Source organism: Colius striatus, unplaced genomic scaffold (assembly GCF_028858725.1).
Source record: "Colius striatus isolate bColStr4 unplaced genomic scaffold, bColStr4.1.hap1 scaffold_48, whole genome shotgun sequence".
Classification (NCBI taxonomy): domain Eukaryota; kingdom Metazoa; phylum Chordata; class Aves; order Coliiformes; family Coliidae; genus Colius; species Colius striatus.
Genome location: NW_026908529.1, coordinates 528,576 through 547,264, shown reverse-complemented (window position 1 = coordinate 547,264; position 18,689 = coordinate 528,576). Strand labels below are relative to the sequence as shown.

General features: G+C 47.8%; 1 protein-coding gene across 1 annotated transcript in view; it reads right to left on the bottom strand.

Annotated features, from left to right (window-relative positions):
* Window positions 1-7,971, bottom strand: part of LOC133629500 (protein lin-28 homolog B-like) — a 44,143-nt gene extending 36,172 nt beyond the window's left edge. The window contains 3 exon segments of the mRNA XM_062020157.1: window positions 7,398-7,702; window positions 7,922-7,943; window positions 7,945-7,971. Coding sequence (XP_061876141.1) covers window positions 7,398-7,702; window positions 7,922-7,943; window positions 7,945-7,971 — 354 coding nt within the window.
* Window positions 7,972-18,689: the final 10,718 nt, after the last annotated feature.

Below are 18,689 nucleotides of genomic sequence, written 5' to 3'. Positions count from 1 at the left end.
GCCCACACTCTTCTTGATGCCTCCCAGGCTGCCATTGGCTTCTTGCCCACGAGGGCACATTGCTGGCTCATATTTAGCTTATTAGCAATCAGTTTATTAACTGATTTATTAACATTTCCATTGTCTCTCCATCCCCAGCTGAAGGCAACACCAACATTCTGCTGTTTTGCAACAGAAGGGACTGCAGTTTCATTCATGTTTCTGTGACAGTAGCTTCCAGCTCACTTTCCTCCTATACCTCCACCTCACCCTGGCAGCTGTTTGCATCCCTGGCCACCCTTCTATGGCACAGACACTGACCACTCTGACTTGTGGGGATCATGGAGCTTCTCTGATGTGAACAGTGGCAAAAATCAGATACCAAATTTCCCCAGTTGGGTCTGCCACGCAGCTTCACAAGCACTTAGGCTAGCCCAACAAGGAGAGTGCTATAAAAGCCCCTGAAGCTTACTGAGGCAGCAGCAGCACTGCCAAATGTGAGAGTAAGACGGCTGTAGGACTCCCACCGAGAAGGGTGACTGCAGGAGTTCCAGCCTCCACCTGTTCACCACGCTGCTACGGCAGAGCCAGCTCAGCTGCTTGCAGAGCAGCTGCTGACCTGCTGCATCTTACAGCTTTGCATCTTAGTCAGTGCCCGTTCTCCCTAGTGCAGCGGACTGTGGCAGCTTCCACAGCTGCTCTGTGAGCAGCTGAGCCATCTCTGGAGGGAGGGTCTGGCATTCCCTCTAGCCATCTCCCAAGGAGCTCACCTCCCCTTTTACAACTCCCCAAATAAGCTGAGGAATAGCCTGCACATCCATTTCTCCAACTAAATGCGCTCTCGAGAACTGTCTCAGGAGACACTTCTGCACCTTGCATGCAGAGGTGTTCACTGATACTCTGCTGATGTAAAAGCAGTTCAAGGATTTGCAGTTCTCACTGGTGGTATCTAGCAAGCAAAAGCTAGCATAGACCTGTCCTGAGTTACTGTCCCTTAAAAAAACCCTAAGTATCACATAAAACCTTTCTACCAGTTACGATAACTTGCAGCTGATTTAACAAAAGGGGAGGGAAAAGCACCCTTAAATACAGGGAATGAAAAGTGTATATATGGTATGTCTGTATTCCTCTGTGTTTGTTTAAGAAACATCATAAATGGTCTTTAACTTCTGTTTCTAGGTTCACAGAACCACAGAATCTCAAGGGCTGGAAGGGACCTGGAAAGCTCATCCAGTGCAACCCCCCTGCCAGAGCAGCACCACCTAGAGCAGGGCACACAGGAACTCATCCAGCTGGGTTGGAATGTCTCCAGAGAAGGAGCCTCCACAGCCCATCTGGGCAGCCCCTGCCAGGGCTCCCTCACCTCAACAGGGAAGAAATTCTTCCTTGTGTTTCTTTGGAAACTCTTCTGTTTCAGCTTGTCCCTGTTTCCCCTTGTCCTATCACTGGCCATCCCTGAGCACAGCCTGGCTCCAGCCTCCTCACACCCACCCTTGATGGATTTATAAACACTAATAGGTTCACAGGAACTTTCTTAAATCACACCTTTAAGGTCACTTTTATACACTTTTGCAGAAACTGATGGGCCTGATTTTGCTTCTGTTGATAATTAGTGGAGAAAAGTGACAGGAATTACCAGGTTACATAAGGAAGATGGATTAAACAACATTTACACCAGAGTATACTTTGTAAAGACTCTAAATCAAAACTCTGGATGGCTCCAGATAGACTTACTAACTACCTCAGTAATGTAGTTGCAAACCAGGACGAGCAACAATAACATTTTTTCCCCAATTCACTTCCTTTTAGCTTTGGTTCATATATCTGCTTTGATATCTTATGTTTGTGCCTCAGACAAAATATCCTCTTCCTTCCAGCATCCCAGCCCCTGTGCACAACTTCCTCAGCCTTGGAGAAAGAGAGGATAGCATGCCCTGGAAAGTGTATATACCTACTACTCTGCCAAAGAGGAAAACCTCTCGAGACAAAATAACCCCACTGCAGGCCTCTGTCTGATTTTTGCTTGTCAACATTTCAACCTCTTCAACAAAATCTGACTGAACAGCATTCAGGTTTAACAGAACTTTCCATGCACTTCAATACCACATGCATCTATTCATCAAAATGCACTGCAACGTAGGGTTTTGATGTAGACAGATGAAATCTGGAGGGTGTTTCCACAGATGGTGGCGGCTCTGTTAACTCTAGTACTGAATTTCAAGCTTCTTCAGACAATCACCTTAAACCATCAAGCCCTCAGTGAAGTGTTTCACCATCTGCCTAGGATTTGAAATGTAGGACTGGGCCTAATTAGTAGCAAAAATAAACAAATAAGGAAGGAGCAATCCCAAACCAGGCTGTTCTGCCCCACACCACAAACCCACTGTCCTCATCACCTCAAGCCAATTTTCTCTGTGTGCTCCAGCACAGCCGGCGAGTGCCAAAGCTCAGCTCTGGATTTCCAACACTCACCCAGGTTCTACAAGATCCCTGATACACGTGCTCACTGCAGACACACATTTACTCCCGTTTGCTTCCTTCCTCAGCTTCCCTCTCCAAATGCCACTAGCTACTTCTGTTTTGATTAGGACTCAGCTTTCCTGGTCCCCAGTAGAAGTCAAAGACGACAAGCCTGCAATAATACGCTCTACATGGAGACTTCTGCACTTCAAACAAGCACTGGTATGTACTATTTAACAATGAGAAGCAATGTGATATTGACCCCACTTGCTTGCCCAGAACTTCCAGTTTCCCCAGGCAATTAAGAAGCTTTTTACAGGCTCATAACAATGCAGAAATGGCAAAGATGTGCTAGATGAATGGATGCATCCTTGCAAAAGCACGAGGTCACATGTGTAATAATATATGCCAGTCAGCATTCAGCGTGTCATGTCATGCCCAACTCGATCTTAGGATAAAGTAGTTAAACTGTGGCTAAAATACCAGGAATTTGAAGAACAGACACTTGATGGTCAGTCAAATTAAGGGAAAAGGTTTCTTTTCAGATGCTGCTTACATGTCTAGTTTTCCATTCATTCCTCTGTTCACAATCATACCTGAATAGTCTCAGTAATTTTCCCTCCTTCTTTTGTTACAGGTACAACAACAGGAGCAAAAATTACAACATCTATAGGACAGCACAGTGCAGGAGGACTCCACGAAAGAAAAAAGGCTCTCTTCCATCTCTACAAACCTTATATTGGCAGTAACTTGCAGCAACATTAAGAATTTTCAGATGAAAGTGAAAAATTTCAAACCAACCATGTTCCTTTCAAGGAGAAAACAAAACACACCAACCCCTGCGTGCTGCTCCTCCCTTCCTTCCTCTCACCACCTCATGAAAGACGATCCCAAAGGAGGATCAGGTTTAAGGTCCCAGTTCAGAAATCCTGTCGCAGTCCCTTAACATGGCAACAGCTCTGGACTTGAGAGCCAGGTCCTAACAAACATCTTCTAAATGGAACAACCCATCTCATCCTGAGAGACCACACTGCTCAGGAAGAGACTGGCAAATCACAACCCTTGATACTCACAACTGCGTTATTTCATTGCATCTGTTTACCTCCAGCACCCTTCCCTCCGTTACCATCTTTAACATCTGAGACTTACACCAAGCAAAAGAGAACAGACACGTTTCCAGCACATGCAAGTAAAACGAAGCCACAGCATTCAGCCTCACTGCCAGCATCCAAAAAAAGCTGCGAGTACCATTTTTCAGCACAGAAACAGATCCACAAGCCTCATCCTTTTCTCTGACCTGGGGAAAGCTCATGTGCACCACACAGGGTTCCACTCGCCTCACCTCTCCAGTCTGCTTTACCCTTTGACAAACAGATCTCCTCCTACAACTTCGGGAGAGCTGTTCACACGCAGCTATGTGCAGAATTCAGCTCCTAACAGACAAGCAAACTCTATTATTCATTCCATGCCGACTTACTGAAAGCCCAAATGACCATACTGAGACAAACTCACCCAGGTGAACATTCCTTGGATTTAACAGTGTTACAAAGGACCAACTGCTACTCTTCCTCTTTTTGTTTCCCATCTACAAGAAACCCAGTGGACAAGGCACGTTGCTGCACTGGGCATGGCTTGTCTTTGGAAAGCAAAATCGGGCTTTAGGACTTGTCATTTTGATACGACACTGACTCAAACACTTGACCCAAGCTTAGAAGGTGTATCAGGACAAAGCTGAAAAAGAGCAAGAGTGTAGATGTTTGTAAGGGCACCATATTTACACTGCACACACACACACACACGTGGCTGACGTGCTCCGACCTTAAATAATGCATCTAGCTCCAGGCACCTTATCACCAGAAGGGTAACAGCAACCTGAGCGTGGTTCAGAGCAGATCAATCAAAATGATCAATGCTGAAGGAAGGACTTGAAAGGCAGAGCTGAAAACTCCATAGCGTGGCTGTTTCATGAAGGGAACTTTCATTGGGTGAAGGGGAAGAGAAGTCCCAACAAAAGCATCATCCATCAGAAGTACATCAATATGCACAATTAGCAAAGGACTGACTGGAGGAAAAAACCCATCTGTGACTGTAATCTGCTCACAACCAAGGGGGGAACTCTGACAAGAGAGTAAAATTATCTATTGCAAGCTCAGAACTCTAGGTGTAATGAGACTCAACAGTTAATTTCCTCAACTATTACAGGAATTTTGACTCCACATCCAGTAAGTTTTTTACCCACAGCCAGATCTCATCAACTGAGCACAACCTCACCATGAAAAGGTAAAGGAAGGAAAGATGTTGTTGCAGGGTTCAAGCTTGCATTGACAGGAGCTGGACTGTGTAAGAGAGAAGCTTCTTTCTTCTGCCTGGACTGTACAAAACGATACTGGTAGCTACACAGATTGCAGAAGGCCTGAACTCATGCAACACTATGCACACACAAACCCACGATGAAGCGTGTTCAAGGCATTTTTGAACAGCAATATGTTGTTCCAACACATTCATAAGATAACACCTTTGCCTTGAAAAGGCCTTTTCTGGTGACTAAATTTCTCAGATTAATGAAACTAACAGGAAGAGGGGCTCAACCACCTTTCAGGCAATGGGCTCTGTTGTACAAGCAGCACTGCTGAGCAACATCACTCATTTAAAGGCATGGTTGTGCGCTGGCTACTACTGTTACCACGGGTCAGTTAGCCAGCTAACATGGAAGCACTGTGTACAGCAATAGAAATGACCTGAAATGTACTCTGAAACAAAACAGATGCTGCTGCTGCACGTGAAACGGAGACAAACTGCTTTTGACTGATAGAAGATTCACATTACTTTATGTATATCCTAGATTTCATCAGAAAGGAAAAGGTGACAAATGTGTTTTGTCATAAGAGCCATGCATTGCATACACACACACACACACGTATATATACATATATAAGTAATATCTTCACTCAGAAAGACACATCTCTCAGTAATACTCCAAATGACCCAGGCACAGGGTTCCCATGCGATGACACACACTCTTTTTCACTGCATTTCACACTGTGATAGGTCTTAGAAACCCAAAGACACTGATAAACTGTAGATGATTAAAGCATAAACAAAGATGTCTCACATTTCCTTCTTGTTCCCTCCTTTAGGGCTCACAACTTCATGCTTCCCACATGCTTGTTGATTATTCTCCATTACTGCTTTCCATGTTTGGAACAGCACACCTTATTCACATTTAAATGCATTGCACTGTTGTGCAGTTGGATGCACTTGGATTTTATTTCCACAGCTCTAAGGATATCTTTGTTCCTAAATGCATTTGTTTTTTTAATTAACAACGCTGCCATTCTTCATAAGTTTCTATTATTTGGGAAGCAAAAAGAATGACACAGAATGACAGAAAATCGGATGGAAAAAAAGGCATTTTATCCTTGAAGTAAATTCACAGAGCTGTAAAGAGCAGTTTCACCAACTGAAAAGGTAGAAAGGAGGGAAGAAAAGAGGGGAAACCAGGAGGAAGGGTGCTCCTCCTTTGATAAGCACTGCATTCATTCAGCAGCAAGGGGCATGGGGGAGGGGGAGAGAGCACCTCCCGTGCCAGTACAAAGCAGTGAGTGTAAGAATTTGGTACATTCTCTGTCGGATTCTAGGCTTTGTGGATAATTCCAAATGCAAGCAGGTAAGACTGATATTCAGGCCCTGAGGGCCAGGGTAAGACAGTAGGATCAGAAATGCACCCCAGCAAGGAGCAACGGCAACAGCAGCAGCATTCCTCCCATGTTTCGGTCACCTTCTAATTAACCTAATGAAAGGTGTATTGTTTAAAGAAGCCTGATGAGAATTACCACAGATATGGCCAAGCCATCACAGGGAACAGTGAAAGGGAATCACTGCATAATCGTGGAACACCCCCCTGCCCCGTCACTGCCAACGTCACAGAAAATGGCCAACCACGTAAAAAGTTAAGATGCCTTTCTGCCTTCCTAACATGGCCCTAGCCAGACCCAAAATGGTCTCTCTAGCTGATAGCGCTCTTCTGATCCCAGAGAAGACGTCGTTGCAACTGCAGACTAACAGAAGGGCTCCTGCTTCACAAACCACACCACAGAGCTTGGGAATAGCTCCCTCAGCTTTGTCATTTTGTCCGTGTCTGGCATCTGGGGCTCCCGTGCGTGAAGGCGTTCATGCCAGCTCCCACGTCCAGGCTGCTCTGCTTAAAGCTAAACCCGAGGGCCACACGGCCCTCCTCTCCCCAGCAGCACGACAGAATTGGTCCCAGTTCCTTCACCTTTACCAGGTTTGGGGTTTGTTTTTTTTGTCTAGGAAGGAGTATTTTAAAACCAACCAAGCAAACCACACACACGCTTCAGAGTATCACCACAGGGATGCTCCCAGGTCCCAATTACTGCAGAATAACTCTGTAATTATGTCTTCATTTCACTAACTAATCTCAGATGAGCTTTTAAAAAGCAAGAAAAACGTTTGGAGTCGTATTCAAACGTTATCTGGATGAAACCCGACATTTATTTATCCTTTTCCAAGCTTAATCCAGTTTAATTGAAAACCTTTTTTTTCCCCTCCCCTTTTCCAAAAGAAAGGCACATCAGCTCACAATCGGTCTGGTGACAAAAGATAAACCTTGTTAAAAACAAAAGCGTGGCATTTGAAAACAAACAAAAAGCACGGGAGCAATTCCTAACCAAGCAGGACCGTGTGAAGAAACACCACCAGTCCTTCGCTCAAACCTCCAGCCACAGAGACTAAGCGCAATCTAAAGACCTTATTTACTCCAATCGTACACCGCCAACAAAACCACTATCCGAGGCAACGCTTTTAATTACAGATGTACCTAAAGACCTAGGAAAAAAAAACCCAAGCTTACTTCTCTTCGCGTGAAACCGGAGCCCCACTGAGCTCAGCCAAATGTGGCTGCCTGAGATGGAAGGCAGGGGAAAAAAAATGAGTCTTACTCGGTGTACAAAGACATCAACTGGAGACTCCAAGGGGCTTCCCTCTCGGTTGCTCATGGAGATATACCCGAATCCCATTCTCCCATTAAACCATTTGCAATGGCCGGTTCCGTGCAAAACCTGGGATTCCTCCTCTTCCTCCTGCTCCGGCAACTTCCCGGGCTCGTCTCCACCTTTGCTCGCCCCTGCTGAGGAAGAGGGAAAGGCGTGGGGGGGCGGGATGGGGGGTTGGGAGTGGTGCGGGGAGAGGGGGGGTGGAAAAAGAAGGAAGGTGGGGGACAAGATGCAAAGGATAGAGTTAAATTCTGGTAACAGAATTGGCACTGTATGAAGGGGTCACTACAGAAGGAACGAGGGGGAAACGACAACAAAAAAAATCGAACAGAACAAGAATGCAAACGCAAACGGACGAAAGATATTTTTTTTTCGTTAAGCCCTAAAACAAGCAACTTCTCCCCAAAATGCGTGAATAAAAAAGGGCAATGAAAATGCCCGGAGGTTAGAGGGAGGAAGCACCGCGGCACGGAGCCTCTCCCCCGCCCTCTGTGCCTGGGCAGCCCACGTTGCTGTACATATGTGCATTTTTCCATTTAACTCCATCTTTCAGCCACATTACAGCCCGGAACGCGATACTTTACTTGAATATTGCTGGTTTAAGACCGATCCCATTTCTCAACAGAAAACTCTCAGCCCAATTAGTCTCTCCTCGCAAGGCGCAGGACCCGAGGGAGGGGGGAGAGGCCGGTCGGGGAAGGGGTGCAGGAGAGAGAATAAGCCAAATTGGGTAGATTGCACAACTAGTTACTGCACATGCGGCGCCGAAACCACTATTTTGCACCGTGTCTCCATCTCTCCTTGGAATAAACTTTCGATTAAAGTTGGGACAGGTGTACGGCCGTTTTCTCTCATCCCACCACGGCAACTGTGCTTAATCAAACAGGAACAATTCAAACAATAGCCCCCTGAAAGCTTTTCAAGTTGTGAATCGGTGTGGGTGGTACGGAACAGTTTCTTAGCTGGGTAACAATGGGTTAGGAGAAAGCCCCCTTGCGCGAGCTGCTAAAAAAGGGTAATGCATAGTTGGGTTAAAGGGGGAGGGGGGGAAAGGGGGGGGGGGGTTAGAGAGAACGAACGAGCGAGTGAAAATCATAGTAAAACAATAGAAAAAAAGAAAATTAACCTTCGGCCATGTTGCCCCACGGGCCCTCTGCTCCAAACTCGTGAGATGAAAACTTTCCCTGCGGATCGAAGTGCTCTTCTGCATGGATCTCACTGAAAACAAAGATAGACAGGCAACTGGTTATAAAATACAGCACCACAGAATCACAGCATGGTAGGTGCTGGAAGGGACCTTTAGAGACCATCCAGTCCAACCCCCTGACAAAGCAGGTCCCACCTAGATCAGGTCACACAGGAATGTGTCCAGGTGGGTTTGGGAACCTCCAGAGAAGGAGCCTCCACACCCTCCCTGGGCAGCCTGGGCCAGGGCTCCCTCACCTCAGCACTGACACAGTTTTTGCTTATGTTTCAATGGAACTGTTTGTGTTCCAGCTTCATCCCATCATCCCTTGTCCTGTCAGTGGATACAACAGAAAAAAGTGCTGCCCCAACCTCCTGACATTGAGATATTTGTCAATATTAATGAGATCTCCCCTCAGTCTCCTCTTCTCCAGACTAAACAGCCCCAGGTCCCGCAGCCTTTCCTCGTGTGAAAGATGCTCCAGTCCCCTGATCATCTTGGTGGCCCTGTGCCGGCCTCTCTCCAGCACTTCCCTGTCCCTCTGGAGCTGGGAGCTGACAGCTCAGGTTTTCTGTGTCAGGAAGGCTCAGAACCAGCAGGCACGGTGTCTGCTGGTGAAACAGCAGCGGCTCCTGCGTCCTTCTTGATGAAGGCCGAGCTACATTTGAGAATCTCTTTCCCAGTCCCTCGGCAGGTGCTCCCTTGCCGCCCCGGCGCCAAAAGCCCACCCGGTGCGTGCGGCCGGGAGCCCGTACCCGGGGCCGCCATCCCAGCTCCCCTCACAGCCGCACGGGCCGCCCCGGCAGAGGGCGACAGCCAGCCAGGCATCCATCCCGCCGCAGCGAGGCACCCAGCGCCGCACAGCCGCGGGGCCACGGCAGCAGGCGAGGTGATCCCAGCGCCGGCCTCTCCTCACACTGAGGCGATCGCCAGCGCCGGCCTCTCCTCACACTGAGGTGATCAGCAGCCTCCTCACACTGAGGCGATCCCAGCGCCAGCCTCCTCATCCTGAGGCAATTCCAGCGCCAGCCTCCTCATCCTGAGGCGATCGCCAGCCTCCTCACACTGAGGAGGTCACCAGCCTCCTCATCCTGAGGCGATCCCAGTACCAGCCTCCTCATCCTGAGGCGATCCCAGCGCCAGCCTCCTCATCCTGAGGCGATCACCAGCGCCAGCCTCCTCATCCTGAGGCAATTCCAGTACCAGCCTCCTCATCCTGAGGCGATCCCAGTACCAGCCTCCTCATCCTGAGGCGATCACCAGCACCAGCCTCCTCATCCTGAGGCGATCACCAGCACCAGCCTCCTCATCCTGAGGCAATCACCAGCACCAGCCTCCTCACACTGAGGCGATTGCCAGCGCCAGCCTTGCTCCTCACCCTGTGGCAGCTTCAATTCACCCTTGGATGGCTTCACCTGTATCGAGGCCATAAAGAAGAGACATGCAGAGTGGAGATACTGGCCCCAGATATAACCGTGTTCTAATGGACGTGCTGCTTTCAGCTAGGTGCAGTTAAACACTAGCTGTGTGTCCCCAGGGGTGTGAAGAAGAGTCCAAAGACCTGCCTATGTATAAACAGACACAAGCACGAGATACAGAATCAGCTGGGAGTTTATGCTCTTGATATCTCAGCATATATGGCTGACAAACATACACAAAGGGGGAAAAACCATCTCAGGATGTTCAGTGCCTACATTAAGGACACCCTAAATGTACACATTGACTGCACGTTTGAAAACACCATTATTGATGGAGGAAATGTTAAGTTTACCCTCCAAATCTGAAGGAATTCCCCCTGGAGCTGGCCCAGGGGGAATCTCTGTACCTTCTCAGTCTGCTGGGGGACACACACACATCCAATTGCATTTGGCAGGAGAATGCTGACCTGACCAGACTGCAGACTTCAGCCTTCTTCCAGAGAGGCTCTTTTCCTCTTGTAGAAAGAGACTGCAGCACAGGCAGAATTAACTGGCATGCTCTGCCAAACGGGCCTTTGGGGCTGCATCTGTTACAGCATCCTCAGGAGACCTCTCCTGGCTACACTGACCATCTCTCAGCAGCATGAGCCTGCGGCTGCATTTGGCAGTGTCAGGAGTGCTGTCTGTCTGAAATACCAGAGGGGAATTTTACAAGCACCTGCTTTTTTGACAGCCATCACAGTGCAGCCTGTCTTCTCCCAGGAGGGGCCACCCTGGGAGACACCTGAGACAGCTCACCCACATCCCACTCGGTGGCAGCAGCAGAACCTTGCAGCCACACACTTGGTCTCCTTCCTCAAACAGTCCTTATAGAGTCAGGGAACCCGGCCCTGCCGCTCCCCAGGGCTGCAGAGCAGACACAGCACACCTCTGGGGAGCCTGGCACTTGGTGCCCAGCCATTCCCCAGTGGGCTCCAGCGCAAGCACAGCCTGGCACAGCTCTGCCTGCAGCCCGGCTCACACAGGCACCGCACCCTGGGCACCCAGAGCTGTGTCCCAGCCGGGCCCAGTCCTGGCCAGCCACACATGCTGGGCCACGGGTGCTAAGCACACAGCTGTGACCTGTGCTGGTCACAGAATGGTAGGGGCTGGAAGGGACCTTTAGAGATTATCCTGTCCAATCCTCTGCCAAAGCGGGTCCCATCTAGATCAGGTCACACAGGAACGTGTCCAGGCGGGTTGAGAAACCTTCAGAGAAGGAGCCTCCACACCCTCCCTGGGCAGCCTGGGCCAGGGCTCCCTCATCCTTACAGTAAAGAAGTTTTTCCTTAAGTTTTTGTGTTCCAGCTTTTGTCTATTTCCCCTTGTCCTGTCACTGGATACAACAGAAAAAAGTGTCACCCGTCCCCTTGACATCCACCTTTCAAATACTTGTATTAATGAGATCCCCCCTGAGTCTCCTCCAAGATGAACAGCCCCAGGTTCCACAGCCTTTCCTCAGAAGGAAGATGCTCCAGTCCCCTGACCATTTGGTGGCCCTATGCTGGCCTCTCTCCAGTAGTTCCCCGTCCCTCTTGAGCTGAGGAGCCCAGAACTGGACACAGGACTCTTAAATGAGGCCTCACCAGGGCAGAGGAGGGGGGAAGGAGAATCCCCCTTGAGGTTGGGGCAGAAGTATGCCAAAGACCTGTCTACAGGCACTGGAAGTCATCAGTCTGCAGAAAGCATCAGGTCAGAAGCAGCAGCCCTGTCTCTGCAGTGGAGAGGTAAGCACTGCCCACACACCTCTAATTCAGCCAGTGCAAGTCCCACCAACTCCCCAGTTCATATCCAGTGACCCCTTTTACCACGTTTCCTCCCCATCTTTAGTTCTTCACACCTTAACCTTCACTTCCATCCTGATTTTGCTCCTGATAGTCCCATTTAGCTTTCACATGGTGATATGCATGAACTGCTTCAGAGGTCACAGCTGGCTACTCAAGGAAAGAAGGATTTTTATACCAATAAACTTGAACCAGGTGTGTTTCAAGCCTTTACGTGTAAACCTGTCCCTGTGGAACGGTTTTTGCTTTAACTCAATGAGAGTCTACTTTAGGAAAACAATTCCAAGCTAAGTGAAAATGGATTTACATGCCTCACACAAACTGTAGTCCTCGACAGTGTAAGAAAATCCACAAGCTTAAGCAAACTCACCACCTGCTGCCACAGAAGGGAACACGGTGGTACTCTGTTCCCAATGCAGCAGCCGGATGCTTCCACCACAGCCATTAGTGTGCACACAGCCTCACAATTCATTTCCAGTACTAACTCCACCTTCAATTCGTACCCTTCTTCCACTTACAGTCTCAGCCATCATCTGTAATTCAAGAATACCTTGCAGGTCTGTGAGAGCTCCCACGTGACCCTGTTACACGGGCAAGATCACACGTGTGAAAAGGGCACGTCGCAACATCACGACTTCTGTTCTTCCCTGGCCTGCTGAGAGCAGGCTAGCACAGCTCTACAGGTACAGCTTCATCTGGCCTAGCATCTCATGCTGCAAAAGGGAAATCAGGTTAAACAAGGCACTCGGGGATGCATCAGCAGAGAGAACCAGGAGAAAGGAGCGTGTGCTGTGGCCAGGCTGACTACACAGACATGTGGTGGGTCAGCCTGGGTAGAGGAAGCTGTCCTACTAACACAGTACATGCAGCATCTTTCAGAAGAAGCCACTCATGTAGTGCCTTAGCTACCAGTGACTGCAGTGAAGTGAATTGGGTTACAAAGCCAGGATTCAATACATTGCACAGCATCACTTTGTTATGTGACTACCTGTACCGAGCTTGCCTGGTGGAAGGCTGGAATAGAAAGGGAGTATGACTGCCAGCATAAGAAAGAAGCACTAATCAGCTGCCATCCCTTTGTTTTTCACCAATGAGGTAATCAACGTGCACACCTCATTCTGAATTGGTCTCTCACTAAGTCAGTTTCCTTTTGATACCCACTTTCTTCAACACAGTTGAGGCAAACTTTCATAAATCTGGGTATACATTTCTGCATATGCTACATGTGTGTACAACACAGAACCTCAGGGGCTGGAAGGGACCTTGAAAGCTCATCCAGTTCAACCCCCTGCCAGAGCAGGACCTCCTAGAGTAGGTCACATAGAAACATGTATGTATACAACAGATTTCATGCATTTTTTTAGCTCTTCATAATCAAAATCCCTCTTCTACAAAATGCATCTTAACCAGTGTAAAGACTGTTATTATTCTGCCAAATTCAAAAGCTTTCCAGTTCGACTCATCCGTGTTTTATGCAAGAATTAAGCAAGAAATGTGGTTCATTAAGAAAAATGAGATGAAACACCTTGGATATGTTGCAATATACTTAAGATTTTATGGGTAACTTATCACCTGAAGTGTCTCACAGACATTCACATTCACCTGGCAGCTGGGAACCACTTCAATCACCACTTACAAAGGAAACCAACATGCTGCTTTGCTGGCTTCTTTTTCAAATTAGCAACTAGAAACAGATGAGAAGCACAAACCCCAAGAGTCCCTCCAACAAAAAAGGCCACCAACAATCCAGATTTCTGAAACCCTCTGAACTCGACTGCATTACTACAAGAGGTATTTTCTGAGGAGTTCTTGTTCTGAAAAGAAGGGGGGCGGTGCAGGCTAAACCCTAGAAAGCAAAGCGGAAGAAATCATCCCTTTATGGCAGTTTGTGGTGAGGGAGTGACTCAGCTAAGGAAAACTGCAGAGCCCATTTGGAGACACTGATTCCGAGAGCAGTAAGGGCTGCAGGCAGAAATCTGATGCAGCTGCACCGCCAGAAATTTCAACCTTCACAAGCACGTAAGCACCAAGATAATAATTTGCAGTAACCCTATAGGTTCTGTCTATCCTTGCAGCAATTTTTTGGTGTGAAAAGAACACGTGAGGGAAGTGAGGATATATTCTCTACCTATTTCTCATACCGACCAAGCAAAAAACACAGGGTTTCATCATAAAAAGTCAAATGTCATTTCTAAGGTGTTTAAAATTTGTATTATAACTGCTCTGAATTTTGAATTAGCCCTTCTACAGACTCAGCAAGCAGTCGGCTCTGCCCTGCAAGCTACTGTATGCAAAACTTGGGGAGGCAGTTCTTTGTGCATTTAGGACTAGTGCAAGAGTGACCAAGGGATGAAAAACCTCCAGCACCCTACTCTCCACTGGAGTGGTTTTTTTACCTGTAGATCTTACAAGCTACTTTTAAAGAGTGGGAAAAAGACAGTTAAGAAAAACAGCCTTGTGGAAGGGATTTTGAATCACCAAACATCACGAAACAAGAGGCTACACACATCCAACAAAAATCCCGGGGAGCAGGTCTTACGGATTAAAAACTGCACGTGTGCATCACTGCCCTCTAGTAATTGCAACAGCCGAGAATCACAGTCGCTACTGCACTTACAAGCAGCAGTGATTGTGAGTATTGTACGGACTGAGAAGGAACCTAATTCTGCACTGAAGAGTTTACGGTGTAAATAGAGCAGAGGGAAGGCACAGAGAAAGGGCTCAGGCAAACAAGAGAGGTATCTCAAGCCATGCCAGGCACACTATCGTTGTAGCTGCCTAACTCTTTTCCTTCATTAATAAACAAGCCCTGTGTTCCTCCACAATGATTCACTGTTCCCACAAGCGGGGAAGCCAAAGCCTTTCTGTCAACTGGCCCCACCGATTTCTTTCACCCCGGAGGGCGCCCACACGCGAGAATCACAAAATGGCTGATCAGAAGCCGCCTCACTTCATGGCCACAACTCAAGCGGGGACCAACTCTCCAAGACACAGCAGCCTTCAGGGCCAGCCCTGCCCCTCGGAACACTCCCCGTTCCCCCACAGCGGGGGCAGTCCCGGGGCCACGGGCCACAGCGGGTTGAGGCAGAGCCGCCGCAGATGCAGGCCGCAGCCGTCATGGCCGTCGTGGCAAGCCTCACGGCCAGCAGGCCTTCTCCAGCCACACCAGCCAAAGGGCAGGAAGGAAACAAAGCGGTGTCTGCGTCCCTGGGAATGGTCCGTGGGCTGCTGCAGCAATAGGACAAGGGGTGATGGGATGAGGCTGGAACACAAAAAGTTCCATTTAAACATAAGAAAAAACTATTTCAGAGGATCACAGAACTTCTTCAAGCCATGAGAGGCAGAGAGCAGGCGGTGCAAGCCGGACTGCTGCATTGGTACACAAAGCCCAGCTCTCAGGACTAACCTGAAAGGTGTAAAAGATTATTACCATTCCTCAGCCCATCAGGCATCAAAACATAATTAATCAATTACACACATCTCAACCCTGAGTGCACCACTTACCCTTTCCTCTGTCTAAAACCACGGATGCACAGTTTAAAAGCCCCCTGCACACACGAGCCTCTAGCACGCACAGCTCCCACCTAAGCAGGACGTTACTTCACCTGTTTTCAGCCTGACCACTCTTCTAACAGCAATATTTGCAAATCAGTTTTACATTCCTTTGCAGGCTGCCTCTAATTCAATAAAAGCTTCTGTAGTAAAACCAGTGGAGGGGATGATTTATGTAGTCCCGTAGACAACAGCTTCAGGGGTTTAACCGAACGCCCGAGTTCCACGTAAGAGCCCGTACACAGGAGGGTTTGTCTTCACAAATGGATACATGATCAAAACAGACTTTCAATAAACACTTGCAAAGAAAAAAAAAAGGGAAAAGGGGTGGTGGGGGGAAGGAGGAATAGCAAAGTAACATAATTACCTATCTCCCAATGGTTTTCTTTTTTGTACTGTCTTCCCTTTGGGTCGTCTTTCACTTCCTAAGCAGGGGCTCCCTCCAGGGCCTGTTACCCGTATTGATTCAAGGCCGTTGGAAGATTTCTTAAAAGTAAATTCCACTGGTTCTCCTTCTTTTAGGCTTCTAAATCCTTCCATGTAAAGCTTGCTCTGTGAATAGGAAAAACACTCTCGGTTACCATTGCCTTAAAACAGTATTTACATTCATAAACAACAGGACAAATTATCCCTGCCTGCGCTCCTAGAACACACACAGGCTGAGTAACAGCTTCCTCTGTGTGAACTAGAGCGGGTGACACTACAAATTACAGCCTTGAAAACACTCTTCAACACTAAACAAGTAGCAGGAACCCATTTTCGGTCTCAGCAAAAATGAAACACCACTTTCCTGTCCTGTGGTGAAGGCTGTAGATGTCAGGAGCAGAGAATATGCCAGGTTCTGGAACCCCCACATCTGACAGCCACCAGGATCTGAGCTTCTAACAGTATGGTAAGAGAGCAAACGTTCATGTCAGAGCTCATTCCTTTATGATCAGAATGATCACAGCTTGTATTCCTTGTATTTGGGACACGGCTGTGCTGCTCTACCAATGAATAAGGGATGCAGTGAGTACGAGCAGCAGAAGGAAGGCACTCAGAACAAAGCCCATCAGAACGGGCAAGTCAAAGATCCCTAGTGAGCTGCTAGTTCAGAACCCTCCAAAAATTACCAAGTCAGCATGATTTAGTTATGAATTTGCATTTTCAACCACAGAAAAGGAAACTGTTATCATCAGAGAAAGTGAAACACACTGGTAACTCTTCTGATATTACACCGTAGCAGCAAAGCCTCGGGCAAGCTGAAGTTCACAGCAGCTCACCACTGATTCTGATGCCTCAGTTCCTCACAAATTACATACAGCAGCAAGTCTGCATCCCAGCATAAACCTGACGAATCAAGCTCTCACATAAAAGGCTCGCCGAGTTAAACGAGCTAGGTTTGGGTGTCAACTGCCAGACACTTGCAGTTTGTGCAGGACAGCTGTGAAATGTTTTCTCTCTTTGCTCGACAACTCTCCGTGGCAAAGAGAAAAATGTGTCCTGGCCAACTCTCACTCCATTTTCCAGCATTCAACAAGGGAATCTTATCTGGATGTGCCATCCCACTCCTGGCTCTAAGTAACATCTACCACCCAACAAATGCGACCGGGGATTGTATCCAAACCAGAGGGCAATCCCTGACATGCGCACCCTGCAATCATGTTGTGAGTGTTTCACGTTGTTTCAGTGGAGCACAAGAACTGACAGCTACAGCATTCACAGCTCACACACAAAGAGGGAGCTGGTCTCTTCGCAAGGATGCACAGAGAACAGGCCAGGAGGCAACAGGCTTGAGCTGATTCAGGGGAAACTCTATCCAGACACGAGGAGACGTTGCTCACTATGAGAGGAATTAAACCCAGAGAAGGAGCGTGGCTCCCTTTGCTGGAAATAGCTCAGATTCAGCTTGGCAGGGCACTGAATAACCTAAAGGCCCTTCCTTGCTTTCAGTAAAAGGCTGGAGCAGGCAATCTCAAAAAGCCCCTTCCAACCCAGACTTTCTGTGAGTCAGGTTTCTCAACTGGAATGGGAAAGCAGGATTCCAGACCCCACTTCCACAGCAGAGTTACCTCCGCGGACCTCTGCCATTTAACTCCCCCGTGGCTTTCTGAAGATGGACAACACTGCCAAGTCCACTTCCCACAGCACAAAGACTGACTTCAAAATGATAAAACCACCAGGAATATTCATTCTAATGAAACCATGTTCACCTTTGCTTCCAAAAGCCCCGAGTACCAGACCAGGTGACTTCTCACTGCTCCAGCAGCCACTATTCATAACACATCAACCACCACCAATGCTGCTCTGACTGAGCCAAAAAGCAAGCAAGAACACAGCTCTGTTGGTTAGGACCAGGGCTGTTTTGTCCACTGGTTAGGACGTGGCTCTTCTAACAAACACAACAGTGTGAAGCATGAGACAAACAGCTGACTTCTCTTTGAGTGGTATTTAAAAGGCAAGGGAGAGTCCGTGGGAGGACACAACCATGAAAGCAGAAGTGTGTGGTGTCTATTCCATCAATCATGAGCCTGGCTGGTTTTCTACGTGAAAATATCACGTATGAAAAAGGAAATGTGCAAAATTTGTCCCTAATACAACTGAAGGATGGTAATTCTTCACAGAGCAATGAGACCAAGTACCCAGGCAAGCAGGATTACTTCAAGCAAGCCCTCCACTTTGCAATGTCTGTGTGGCAATAAGAGGATCTTTGTCATCCCAGCTGGGAATACGCCCAAAGAACACATCCCCACTCCTCCACTGAAAATGCAGATCCTGCCTGTCCTGTGGGTCCATCTCTAGGTCCACCCATACCTCTTCAGTCCTTCAGCAGAGAAAACCTTGTTAAAACGAAATTACTGAACAAGTACTTTGTCCCAAACTCAAAGGTACATTAAATGTTCCACAATGGTGACAAGTCAGATGGGTGCTAATCACAAGGGGAACCTCAAGCAGACAAACCTTTCTTTCTCAGTAACACCAGTCATGGCATATGTGCTTTTGTCTTTTTGCGTAATTACACCTTAATAAAGACACAGTTAAGCCTCAGCAAGACTTTGCAGTCTCTCTGACACTTGACAGGCACAAAACATGATGTCTTCTACTTTGCTTCAAAGGAAAGTGTTTAAAATGCAATCTCAACCATAGAATCACAGAATGGTAGAGGTTGGAAGGGACATTTAGACATCATCCAGTCCAACCCCCCTGCAGAAGCAGGGTCACCTAGATCAGGTCACACAAGAACGTGTCCAGGTAGGTCTTGAAGCCCTCCAAGGAAGGA